This window comes from Cervus canadensis, chromosome 1 (genome assembly GCF_019320065.1).
Source record: "Cervus canadensis isolate Bull #8, Minnesota chromosome 1, ASM1932006v1, whole genome shotgun sequence".
NCBI lineage: Eukaryota > Metazoa > Chordata > Mammalia > Artiodactyla > Cervidae > Cervus > Cervus canadensis.
Window position 1 is genome coordinate 13,217,580 of NC_057386.1, and position 12,676 is coordinate 13,230,255.

Below are 12,676 nucleotides of genomic sequence, written 5' to 3' on the forward strand. Positions count from 1 at the left end.
AGTCGGACACCGCTGAGCACTGAACAACAGATGCAGAGAAGTAATTCTTCAGCCATAATATTCATCAGTGAAATACTTATAGAATTGATGTCAGGAACGGCTGGGAAGCCAGGAATATGTCCACGTATCCTGATGTCCTGTGTGCCTATGCGTATGTGGCTAGCCACTACATCCCCTAGCTGCCTCCGGGAAGAGTTTCAAGTGCCAGAAGTGAAGCCACTACACTTGTTTTAGTAAGAAGCAGGAAAAAGAATAACAGCTTGAGCTTCCTCTGTGTATCGCAGGCTTTCATGTATTATTATTCAGCAGTACAGCATCAGATTTAGATTTTTCCACCTCGAGGAATTTGGTTTAGCTTTAATTAGTTGCTGTGAATCTTTCTGAGCCAATACTGGGAAGCATTTATCTAGAAAATAGTTTTTCCCTAGAATATAAGCTGGATAGAGGATGTCATTTTTCTATCAGCCTTTGTTATCATGTTCACACAGAAATTCTCTTCAGCCATCTGGATGATTTTAGCCACAGCCCACCATAGTTGTACTGGTTAATTACTTATTGCTCATAATTTTAAATACTGTAACATGGAGGCCATCTGCATTGCCATCCAAAGCCCTGTGAGGAGCTGCAGGATCTTAGAACATGAATATTTTTTTCTTTCCCAAGAAAAGATGATGCTTGCAGGTTATTCTGCAAAGAGGCAACTGATGCATTTTTCATCCAGCACTTTTCAGAAAAACAAGCTTAAAAATACCAGACAAATGAAAAACAGACTTCAGCAGTTACATGCAGCTTCCTGAGTAACTGAAGAATGTGCCTCTTGTGGTTAAAATGAGGGATCTGTTTAATATGGATGAAATACCAACACTCCAGGCATTTTCATTGACATTTCATTGTGACTTTTTGAACTTGGGAGTGCTGACAGGAAAACCTATTCTTGCTGCTCCGCGAAGCCTGCAGTCAGACTGCAGAGCAGGGCCAGGAGAGGTAAAAGGCTATGTCCCCGTTCACGTTCCTCCTGGTTGTGTGTCTTTCCTTGTGGATTTCATTTTCATTCACTGCGTTGCACTTTCCAGTTTCTGCATTCCTGCTCTGAAACCAGTTAGGAAACCATGCACAGGTTTGCTTTTTTGCTCCCAAATCCCGTTGCCTCTCCAGCGCTGGACTTGTTTACTGGATCAAAGTGAAAACGCTCTCGGGTGGGCATTTGTTTAAAAAAAGACAAAAACCATTTCTAAAGGTCAAGGGACACACTCCTGTACCTTGGACCCAGAAGCTACCCAGAGTGGCTGGACAGAGCACCGTGGCACCCGGGGTACATCTGAGAACAAGACTCAAAGGGTTTCAAGGAGCCGACGGGAGCCCCCTCTTTTCCGACCCTCCCCAGCGCCGGCCGGCCTCCGCTCTCCGGGGCAGCCCCGCCGTCTGGCAGCAGCCCGGGAGAGACATGCTGTTTTGTTTAAATCCTCCACATTCTTTGCCATTTCCCCATTGGCCGGATGGGGCTACCCTCCCCGCCGCGACGGCTGCTGATGTCAGCTGCGCTCGCTCCTCCCGCACCCACCTCCCCGGCCCGAGGCACACCGCAGCTCGGCGCCGACTCTCCGGCCCCGGCGAGGTGGCTGCAAACTCGCGGGCACGCACGGCGCTCGGGGATCCGGACTCGGGGGAGGGGACGCGCGCGGAAGGCGCCAGCTTCCTCCCGCCGCCCGCCCGCCCGCCCGCCCCTCGCAGCCGCGAGCCGGGGTCGGAGGAACCCGGAGCCCCAGCCCCGCAGAAGCCGAGCGGCCGCGGCGGCGGAGGCTTCCCTTTTCTCACCCAGCGAGCCCCTGGAGCGCCTCGGCGACCGGCCCTAAAAAGAGAAGGAAATCTTGTTTACCGCCGGGGAGCACAGCCGTACGAGCCTTTGTCTGAAAAGTCAGCATCTCTGGCTCTGGCTGCAATGTGTGCTCGGTGACATTCGCCTTGGACAGACCGGCCGGAAAAGGGGGTGGGGGGGAGTCGCCAGGTTAAGATCTGGTTTCAGAGGCGGCTCGAGAGGGTGACTTTTGTGTATTCCGTGTAATTTTTGGAAACCTCGTGGTTTGTTTTGTTTTTTTATTTCCCCCTCCCTCGCCCGCCGACGGGCATGTCCTGATCTGGCTTCCGCTCCTGCTGCCCGGGGCTGCCGATCAGATTGGTTTCCAGTGGGTCTCCCTCCCTCCCTGACTTTGCAACACCGCGTTCCAGGCGGATCGACCTCGGCGAGGAAGGAGGCGGGGGAGCCGCGAACACCCGGACCCAAACCTTGACATGCTCTCGGGCGGAGAGGAGGAAGCCAGGAACTGAGCGCACCGCCCGGGGGGTTGCTTAGCCGACCGGCTCCAAGCACGGGGCTCCCGGCGCCCAGCTCTGCGCCTTGGCGGCAGCCTTGTTGCTCTGGGGGCGCCCCCACCCCCGCCCCGCCCGCTTCCCGCCTCGGAGGTCCGTGGCCGGCAGGACCATGCTGCTGAAGGAGTACCGGATCTGCATGCCACTCACCGTGGACGAGGTAAGCGCCGCGCCGGGCCGGGCCTCGCCCGCTCTGGGTCCCCGGCTCCGGGGCGCCGCTTCCCCTCCGCCGCCGCCTACCGCCAGCGGGTCCACTGCGGACGGCGGGGAAAACCGTGGTGGAACATTGCCTCCCAAACCGGAGGCTGGAGGGGCAGGAGGAGGGGGGGTTGCTGCTTCCACTTGTCACCCCAGCAAGGAGGGCAACGTTGGGTGGGGCGGTGGACTGCAGGTGGGTTCTTTAGGGGCATCCAGAATTCGGAACGCTGAGGATCAGAATGCACCAAAGGGAGTTGGTCGTCCCCTCCCTCCAATTAGGAAAACGAGAAAAGCAAACCCAAGAGCTCCAAGCACACCCTGGTAGCGCAACCCTGGGAGGTGGGCATCCCGTTCCCGTCGTGGACCCGGGTTCCCCTCCCGCCCACCGCTAGAAGGTTGGGGTAAGGGAGCAGTTCTTCGCCCTCGGGATTTGGAGGGCCCGGGTCCCGCTTGGGGGCACCTCGGAATCCTTGGGGAGGGGGCAGTCCGTTTGGACCCAGACCCCTTGCCATCGCCGCCAACCTGGGCGCCGCTCCAGCCACGCCCGCGCTTCGAGGCTCCGGAGCCTGGCCTCGACCTTTCTCTAACCGCCTGGTTCGGAAACTTTGTGCGTGTCTTGTTTCTTGGGCCGCGGGGAGAGCGGTCTGCGGGCGAGCGGGGAGCGGCGGGGACTGCGGCGCGGCCACAGGGGGGCGCTGTGACACGTGGGTGCCGTCAGGCCCCCCACCCCCCTCCTCCCGCCCGCCCGCCCCCGGCTCTCGGGTCCCCCAGTTGTAGGGCGAGGCGCCGGGGACTCTTCCTGGGCTTGTCCTCCACGGGCCGCTCAGGTTGCTTTCTCCGGATCTGCACCCCTCGTCCCCGCCAAGCGGTAAGCTCTATCATTCAGGAAACGATGACTCAGTGAGGATTATTCAGGCCCGGCTTCCCTTTATTCCCCCTCTGCCTCCCTACTTTTTTGGTGATTTCACAATTGCTTAGCGCCTGTCCAGGGACTGCGAGGGAGCTGGAAGACAATCAGGACTATTTGAAACTTAACTAGTGTGGTTTGGTGTGACAACACACGTTACACCGGCGACCCAAACCGTATATTTGTTTAAATACAGTGCCCTTAATCTTTCCGATATGTTCTTGAGCCACTACTTTGGGGAAGGGGCAAGGTGCTTTGGGAGAGAAAAAGATTTTTAACCAAGAACGTGGTTGTGCTCCCAAGGGACTTGTCTGCATGTGTCACCTGGAGCAAGTGTTAAGATAGTACAATCCAAGGCAAGATCAAAGTAGCTCCGCGTTTGCAAAATGTATCCGAGGGAGGCTGACTGCCAAAGAGAGATCAGCCCGCCTATCCAGTGAACACCCGAGCAGCGCGGTTCTGTGACGACTTTGGAGGAGACCGCATATGAGCAAGATCCTTGAAGGATGTGGGTAGGCAGACCGTGTAAATCCTGTGGAGAAGTAGCACCCGGCTCTGTGGACAATGGGGCGGCAAATGAATGAAACTGGTTAACCAAAGCAATTTTAGGAATTGTTGAGATCTTCCCAACCTCTGAGCCGCTAAGCTGGAGTAGTTCAGCTTGGAGGTGTGTCTGCTTCCACTCCATCTCCTCCTAATGACTTTATTTTTTGAGAGGAGTTTGGGATCTCAGGGCAACGCTGGTATGGCATGTAATGCCCAGCGAGGCAGGTGATAGTCAAGAAAGTAACCAACTCTAGAATCGTCTATACCACCTGCAACGTCTCTTTATTCTGGTTGGTTCCCTTTTCAGGCTTTCTTGAATCCTCAGGCACCACCACCCTTTGTACACTTAGTTTTTTTTGTACTGAAATAACTACAATTTTGGTGTGAAGTAATCTTATTTGAGTGGTATAGGTGGAGGCCGTTCTTTTCTTAATTGGCAAATGAAATGAGGCTAGGCCTGTAACCTAATGTATAATTATAGCTTACTTAATGTATCATTCATTTGGACCAAAGGGTGATTCAGTATCTGAAAGGTCGTATTCCAAAGTAGTTTTCTTCTTTGTTAGAGAAACAGGAGGGCAGTTTAGGTTGAGAGAGGTTTCCAAGTTGAAGGATTCAGATTAACCAAATCATGATGCGTGAGGACAGGAGGCCCAGCTTACCAGAGGTTAGACCCCTAGGGTCTGACTGGTAGTGAACCCCACAATCTCCACCATCCACCTTAGCACTATGTCCTCCTAACCTTAACACTGAAAACTGGGGAGGCAACTGATGTGCCTTCAAAGAAGACAGTTGTCGGGGTTTCCCTGGTGGTCCAGTGGTAAAGAAGCCACCTGCCAGTGCAGGGGATACAGGTTCAATCCCTGGTCCGGGAAGATCCCACACGCTACAGATCATCTGAGCCCAGGTGCCACAACTACTAAGTCAGCGCTCTAAAGCCCACAAGCCTCAACTACTGAAGCTGGCTCGCCTAGAGCCCGTGTTCTGCAACGAGAGAAACCATCGCAATGAGAAGCCCACACACCTCAGCAAAGAGTAGCCCCCACTCTCCGCAATTAGAGAAAGCCCGCCTGTAGCAATGAGGACGCAGTGCAGCCAAAAATAGATGAGTAAATAAGTTAAAAAAAAAATTGCCATCAAATTAATAGACTTTTGGAAGCCTCACTTTTGCTACAACTCTTTTCTTCTTCTTTTTTTAAATTTTTGGCCTCATCTCACATGCCCTGGGACCTTTGTTCCCTGACCAGAAATTGAACCTGTGCCCTCTCCATCAGAAGGGGGAATCTTAACCATTGGACTGCCAGAGAAGTCCCCTTGCTACAACTCTTGATTTACTTTGGGCCTGATTCAGCCTGTTTTAGGACTTCTCTCTATTCTAACCGCCACAGTTAACTGGTAGCAATGTCCACACTTTAAAAAATTAGGCAAATGCCCCTGTTTTGGAAAGTCCTCAAAAGAACCAATACTATATGTCTGTTTTTTTCCCTGGCCTTATCTCACTTAACTCCTGGTAGAAGGGAGTGGAAGGTGGACTGATGTGTTACCCACATTTTACAGATGAGTGAACCAGAGTTCAGAAAGGCTAAGTAATGTGTGCCAGGCCACACAGCTAGTTACTAGCCAAAGTAAAACCAGAGCCATGGTATTAAAAAAAAAAAAAATTAGTATTTGTTTCTCCTTACTCAGCTTTTTGTCCATTACTCATATTTAATCCAGCAAAAAGAAAACAAAAATTTCTTGAAAATTAGCACTGTCAACTACATGAAAAACCAAAGGCCTTTTGAATGGATATAGAGAATCCTGGTTTCTACTGTTTCACTCACCTTATTTTGACTCATAAAATGTTCTCTAGTTCCAGGAAAGAAGAATAGCTCTAGGAGATCAAGCAAATAAAGCTGAATTACAGTCTAGCTCAGAGTGTTGGCATTTTGTTTCTTAGACTTCCATATTCAGAGTAAAGAACTATAAGAAGTAACATCCCATAGATTCATTTTAACTTAAAAAACCCACTTCATTGGACTGTTCTCCTCATGTATGTTCAGTGTTGTTGTCTCTGAACTAAATATAAGCCTGTTGGAAAGTTCTAAACAGCAGAGGTCCCTAGGGGCCAATAGTTGCCTGTAAAGAGACAGTTGTCTTTGTGTTTATTTGAAACATTTGGTGATAGAGATTGTAGAATTTTAGACTTGGAAGGGCTATTACAGATGGTCTAGAGTTGACCCATTTCATTTTGTGGGAGAGAAGACTAGTGCTCTAGAAGGTTCGGTCAGTTAGTTGCCCGTCTCATAGCCAAGGTCAAGGTCCAGGCCAGAACCCGGAGCAAAGCTCTTTTTGTTACAAGCCAGGGATTCTCTCACTTCTTCCCCCTCTGGGATTCCTTGTTGGAAGGAAATATCCCTAAACTGGATACGCGATTCAGTCTGTAGTGGGAAAGGTGGGTTGGAGACTCAGACATTGTCTCATTAGGGGAATTCTAGGAGTTCGTCAGCTGCCTGGAAAAGGGTCCAGTGGCTCTCTTTGAAGCTGCTTTTGTATATAATAAGTTCACTGGTTTTCCTTAGATTGTATTTTTATTTGAGTGTGTGACTTGATAGAGATTATGGTGGAGTTCAAGGCCTTCCCTTCCAAGCCACTCCTGGATGCTGCCATTGATCCCAGCACCTCACATAGATCCCCAACTGCATCTTCAGGACTCCGTGGAGCACAGTCTGATCGCTCCTCCCTGACAGGTCCTTATCAGTAAGATAAGCATCTTCTAAGAGCTAAGCACTTCCCAGTATGATCTAAGGTGGGAATCTTTTCAAGTTCATTGCTCATTTTGGTGTTAACACTTCCTGTTCTGACTGCATCAGTGTTAATGTCTGGGATTTATTTGTGGTCTTCAGGGATTTGATGCACAAAGAAAAACTCCCCCTCCATGAGTTCGAGCAAACTCTGGAAGATAGTGGAGGACAGGGAAGCCTGGCGTGTTGCAGTTCATGGGGTCGCAAAGAGCCAGACACGACTTAGCGAGACTGAATAACAACAACCCCTCCAAGAAAGAAGAAAGAGAGAGAGAGGGGGAAAAAAGCACTCAGCTTTTTAACAGAATATCATTGTGTTCTTTGTCCTGGCAGGGAGCCAGTGCACTTTATCCAGGCTCCCCCAAGTCCCTGGAGAATCTTCTTACGCACATTTCTGAGAACAGATTTGGGATCCGGGTGGTGCCGTCTCTGCAATGACATAAATGAAGATGCCAGAATGACCAACAGTGCTCCTTTTGCTCCGTTTTAAAGGATTTTTGTGAAATGCATCTGCAAACCTATTGGGGCAGAAATTTTTTAAGAAAAGAGGTTTTAAGTGCAATATTTTCATTGACACTTTGTCTTCTGTACAAGGTGATACCCTGAAGTGTGAAGGAGAAAGACCCCCTAGATTAATTGCATAGACCTTCTCCAAGGTTCCTTATAAACATGATTTTGGAAAAAAAATTTTTTTAAGAATGAGCACTATTTTTACTTTTTTTTTTCCCCCTGTTAGCTTCATTGGGAAGGACCCAGCCCAGGGTCGATTTCTGGGCTATCTTGGTAGCTTCTCTTGCCTGTTTCACAGTTTGGGAATCATGTTGCTAGTGGCTTCCCATTCGTGCATACTTAGTCACTCAGTTGTGTCCGACTCTTTGCGACCCCATGGACTGTAACCACCAGGCTCCTCCTCTGTCCATAGGATTCTACAGACAAGAATACTGGAGTGGCTAGCCATTTCCTTCTCCGGGGGATCTTCCCTACCCTGGGATCAAACCCATCTCCTGCATTAGCGGACAGATTCTTTATCGTCTGAGCTACCTTGGCGGCCCAGCTGTCTCCTGAAGCTCCCTTCTTGGTCGTGAAGGTCACCCAGGAAGTGGGGGGTGGTTAATGGATCCGTGCAAAGCTTTCACTACTAATGGACCAGGCGACTGGAGCAGATGCTCTTTTCCTGGTTGGTCAGTGAAAGTGATTTTCTGGAGAAAGAACACTGCATTTTCCCTGTGATTTGAGTGTGAATGCCTCCTATGAAACAGATTCTGGGCCTTGAAAGAAAAAAAAAGCACGCTATTGTTAACAAAACCCTATTTAAAAGTGGGTAGTAATTAACTTTTACTGTTCATTACAAAGTCATGGTGCGAGTTCCTAAGGCTCTTAAAAATCAACCTCAGAACCCTGTATCTGATTGAGTATAACCGATATTAAGAGAAAGGGAGGCATCTTCATTTCAGAAGCCTCTCATTTCAGGTGAATGGAGAATACTATTTTTTATAAGTAGTTTTTAAAAAAATAGTCTATTTTCAACACTTCCTTGCTCCAGAGTGTCAATCAGGGAAGTGTTTGCGTACATGTGTGTGTGTGTGTGTGTGTGTGCGTGTATGTATGTGTGTAGGGTGGAGGGCTCACAAAGATGGTTTTTTTAAAAAAAATATAAAAGTGTGTGCACAGTGACAGGCAGTAAATGTGTTTTTCAGGGGCGGCAATTACTGGAAAAGTACGTCGAGCTTCATTGCTTTAGCTGCCTGAGTGAGGACACAGGTACCCTGGCTAGTTTCTCTGGGCTCTGCCCTGCTTTCTGTTGCCTGGAGGTCTGTGTAGTCAAGTAAATCAGAACATTTTTTTGAAAACTATCTAATACTTCTGCCTCTGTTCAGAGAAAAAGACAGATCCAGAAAACAGCTGATTCGTAGCAGGAAGTTAGGAAGGTTTTACAAATCTTTAGCAAATTCAGCTCACTGGGAGACAAAAAAAAAAAAAAAAAATTTCAGATTGCAGATGGCCAGCTGTCTGCCCTTTGTGTCTTGTGCTTGAAATCAGGAATTGTGTTGTATTCCTAAGTGGAGATTATTTGTAGGCTACAGGGCAGACAGAGTCCAAGTGTGCTGTAGCTATTAAAACTGGAAGACAGTTTGTATCTGGAAAATGTAAAGTTTGAAAAAATTATCTTGGAAGCTTGATTTTTCATACTGTCCACCCTCCAACTTAGGCTTCCCAGGTGGTTCGGTGGTAAAGAATCCGCCTGCTAATGGGGGAACCCCAGGAGATTTGAGTTCGATCCCTGGGTAGGGAAGATCCCCTGGAGGAGGAAATGGCAACCCACTCCAGTATTCTTGCCTGGATAATCCCATGGACAGAGGAGCCTGGATGGTTACAGTCCATGGGTTCACAAAGAGTCGGACACAACTAAGCGACTGAGCACATACACACCCTCCAACTTAGAAAAACTTGAAAGATAGTGAAAGTCTCTCAGTCATGTCTGACTCTTTGCAACCCCATGGACTGTAGCCTGCCAGGCTCCTCTGTCCATGGAATTCTCCAGTGCAGAATACTGGAGTAGGTGGCCGTTCCCTTCTCCAGGGGATCTTCCCAATCCAGGGACTGAACCCAAGTCTCTTGCATTGCAGGCGGATTCTTTACCATCTGAGCCACCAGGGAAGCCTGACAAAAACTTATGAACAATTTATACAAACAAGAGCTCCGGCGGGGGGCGGGGAAGGGGGGGGGCGCGGGAGGCGCACACCTCCAGGGGGTGCACTTTCCATGGAACCTAATGGGAATAGTGCAATGTGATGGTCCTGCAACTGACCAACTCCCTTTGTTAGTCCTCTCAAACTCCTCAGACCCTGCTGCTGTAATGTGTTAACACTCGAGGTTATGGTGGTCTTGCAGGTTTACACGTGGGCATGTTACCTCCTCAGAGATATCTTTCCTGACCACTCCATATAAAATAGTTTTCCCCTCGCATTCGCTATCTTCACAGATATTTCCTTCATAGTATTTATCTTTTTGCTTTTACATTTATCTTAATTTGTTGTTATTTCTTTACTTCTTTGTCATCCATCTCCATCACTATCTTTTCAGCATGTAATCCACAGAAGAAAATACTGACAAGATCTTTTAACTTATTTTTCTTAAACATTTTTTAAATATTTATTTATCATTTTATTTATTTATTTGGCTGTGCTGGCTCTTAGTTGCAACACTAGGGATCTTCGATCTTTGTTGCGGCATGCGGAATCTTTAGTTGCAGCATGTGGGATCTAGTTCCCTGACCAGGGATTGAACTCAGGCCCCCTGTCTTGGGAGTGCAGCGTCTTAGCCACTGGACCACCAGGGAAGTCCCTTAACTTATTTTTCTTTCATGTAAAGTCCTTGAAATCTGGTGTGTATTTTCCATTTGCAGCACATTTTAGTCCCCACTAGCCACTTTACAGTGCTCAAAGGCCATATATGGCTGGTGGCTGCCATATTGGATAGGGCAATGCTGGTGCTTAAACCTTGGGTCTGCATGCATAGATGAAAGAAGCTGAGAGAAATAGGAACCTTTTAGGAAATCTGACCCTCGATGTTTACCTTCACACTTTTTTTTTTCCCCACTTCAGCTTTATACCTCTTGAAATGTTGCAAACTAGAGATTCCTTTTTATTAAAAAGCCTCCTTATTTTAAAATTCCACAGCAATGCCTCTGAGAAATTTGAGGCTGGTCATTCCTGGAAGTTAATGTAATCTGTCTGCCTTCCTTCTAATTCTTGAAGGAGTGTATACTCAGTATCTATTGCTGTGCAACACATTTTCACAAACATTGGGGCTTTGAACAATAGCCATTTTTTATCTCACGGTCTTTGTGGATCAGAAGACCATGTGGCTGGATTCTCTGCTGAGGGTCTCACAGGCTTGATACCAAGCTGCATTTTCTTCTGGAACTTGGAGTACTCCTCCACGTTCACATGGTAGTTGGCAGAATTCAGTTCCTTGTGACTGTAGGACTAAGTCCTAGCTTTCTTGCTGCCCATCAGCTAGGAACCAGCTCTTAAAGGCCACCTGCTATTTCCTGCCATGTGACCCCCTCCAGAACGTGGCCATCTGCCCCTTCAAGGCCAACAGGAGAGTATTTACTGCAACTCTGAATCTCTGACTTCTTGTCTCTGACGTCTACTCTTTTTCAGAAAGACTGGCTGGATAAGGTCAGACCCACCCCCATTCAAGGGGGAAGGAATTGTGCATATACAGGGTGTATACACCAAGGAGTAGGAACCGTGGGGACCATTCTGCCTACCATAGGGATATGAGCTGAATTGAAAGTTTCTGTTGGCAGATTCACAGACTTAGAGAATGAATTTATGGTTGCTGGGGTCGGGGGAAGGGTTGGCATAAGGGATAGTTAGGGAGTTTGGGATGGACAGGTACACACTGGTATTTTTTAAATGGATAACCAACAAGGACCTACTGTACACACAGGGAACTCTACTCAAGGTTATTTGGCAGCCTGGATGGGATGGGAGTTTGGGAGAGCATGGATCCATGCATATGTATGGCTGAATTCCTTTACTGCCCACCTGAAACAACATTGTTAATCAGCCATGCGTGCGTGCCAAGTCTCTTCAGTCATGTCGGATTCCATGACCTATGGACCTGTGCACTAGACTCCTCTGTCCATGGGATTCTCGGGGCAGGATTACTGGAGTGGATTGCCACGCCCTTCTGCAGGGGATCTTCCTGACCCCGGGACCAAACCTGTGTCTCCTGCAGCTCCTCTTTGCAGGCGGATTCTATACCGCTGAGCCACCAGGGAAGCCCTTCATCAGTCATACTCCAATACTCCAATATGAAATAAAAAGTTTAAAAAATAGTTTCTGTTGGAGGAAAGTAGTTATTTTCCATATCTGGGAAACTTAGAAATCTGGAAGGTTCAGGTTGGCACTGGGGCTGCATAAAAGTGTTGATATCACAAACACTTACTGAACTCCTATTCTGCCAGGTGCTTGGCCATCAGACCAGCTGCCCAGGATGGAGGAGCAAGCAAAGCAGACACGATCCCTACCCTCTTAGAGCTTATAGTCCAGAGAACACTGGAGAGGTTTCCTCGCCATCTTAAAATAGATATTGGCCACGGTTGCACAACTCTGCGTGAATGTTAAATACATTAAAAACCATTGAGTTGGTACATAAAATATATCTCAGTAGAGCTGTTTTTTTTTTTTTAAAGAGATAGCTATGGATTTTTCCAGCAGAGTAGACGTCTACATTCAGAGAGAGAGAGACATTGATAGCACGGAAATGGAATTATGAGTGTGTACAGTGAGAAGTTATGGTCCCTGTCCGCAAGAAGATGACTCTGGTTATCCTGAATTTAGACAGCTTTCCAAAGGAGACTGTTCTCTTCTGCAGCAGTGGGGTGGGGGGGAGCTGCCAGGTGTGGACTAGAATGACCACAATTTAGGTCAGAATTTGATTCTTACATGAAAAAATAGTTATCACGACTTGAGTAGCAGCAGGTCTTTCGGGTACTGAAGGCTAATCATCAACATACTTCATGATCTTCAGGAACAGCCGCCCTGCCCCTAAGCGGGGACAGAGGCTGGCATTGGCCATCAAGAATGGAAGGAAAAATAAGTACCTGGTGGCCTCTTGGGCTGTGGCTCCTGCATTCCTCTACTCTGCACGTTGGGTGGAAAATGACGTGTTGGCAGAATGAATCCTGGAGTACGCACTCTGGAGGAGATGGTTCTAGATGGGTGTTGAGTCCTCTGCTTTATTCATCTCTGGCAGATGTCCTTAAGACTTTCCATCCTGGGCTTCATTATAAAACGGGCTAAATGGCTGTTTAAACTGCATGTCAGTAGTCTCGTCGTGCCACACGAGGCTGGGCAAA

At 48.2% G+C, this 12,676-nt stretch overlaps 1 protein-coding gene and 1 long non-coding RNA gene across 4 annotated transcripts in view; one reads left to right on the forward strand and one right to left on the reverse strand.

Moving 5' to 3' along the window:
- The first annotated feature begins 1,075 nt into the window (after window positions 1-1,075).
- PITPNC1 (phosphatidylinositol transfer protein cytoplasmic 1) overlaps window positions 1,076-12,676 on the forward strand; it is a 262,354-nt gene continuing 250,753 nt past the window's right edge. The window contains exon 1 of one of the 3 annotated variants that reach the window (XM_043464325.1): window positions 1,076-2,527. Coding sequence is in view for 2 of the 3 variants with exons in the window: in XM_043464303.1 (XP_043320238.1) it covers window positions 2,480-2,527 (48 nt within the window). In the remaining variant the exon portion in view is untranslated. The remainder of the gene's footprint in view (window positions 2,528-12,676) is intronic. The other 2 variants (XM_043464303.1, XM_043464332.1) reach the window with 2 other exon arrangements.
- On the reverse strand, window positions 1,748-3,552 carry LOC122439399. Its single transcript, XR_006268852.1, has 3 exons — window positions 3,088-3,552; window positions 2,518-2,792; window positions 1,748-1,849 (listed from the first exon to the last, which is right to left on the reverse strand). It is a non-coding gene; the product is annotated as an uncharacterized LOC122439399 (long non-coding RNA).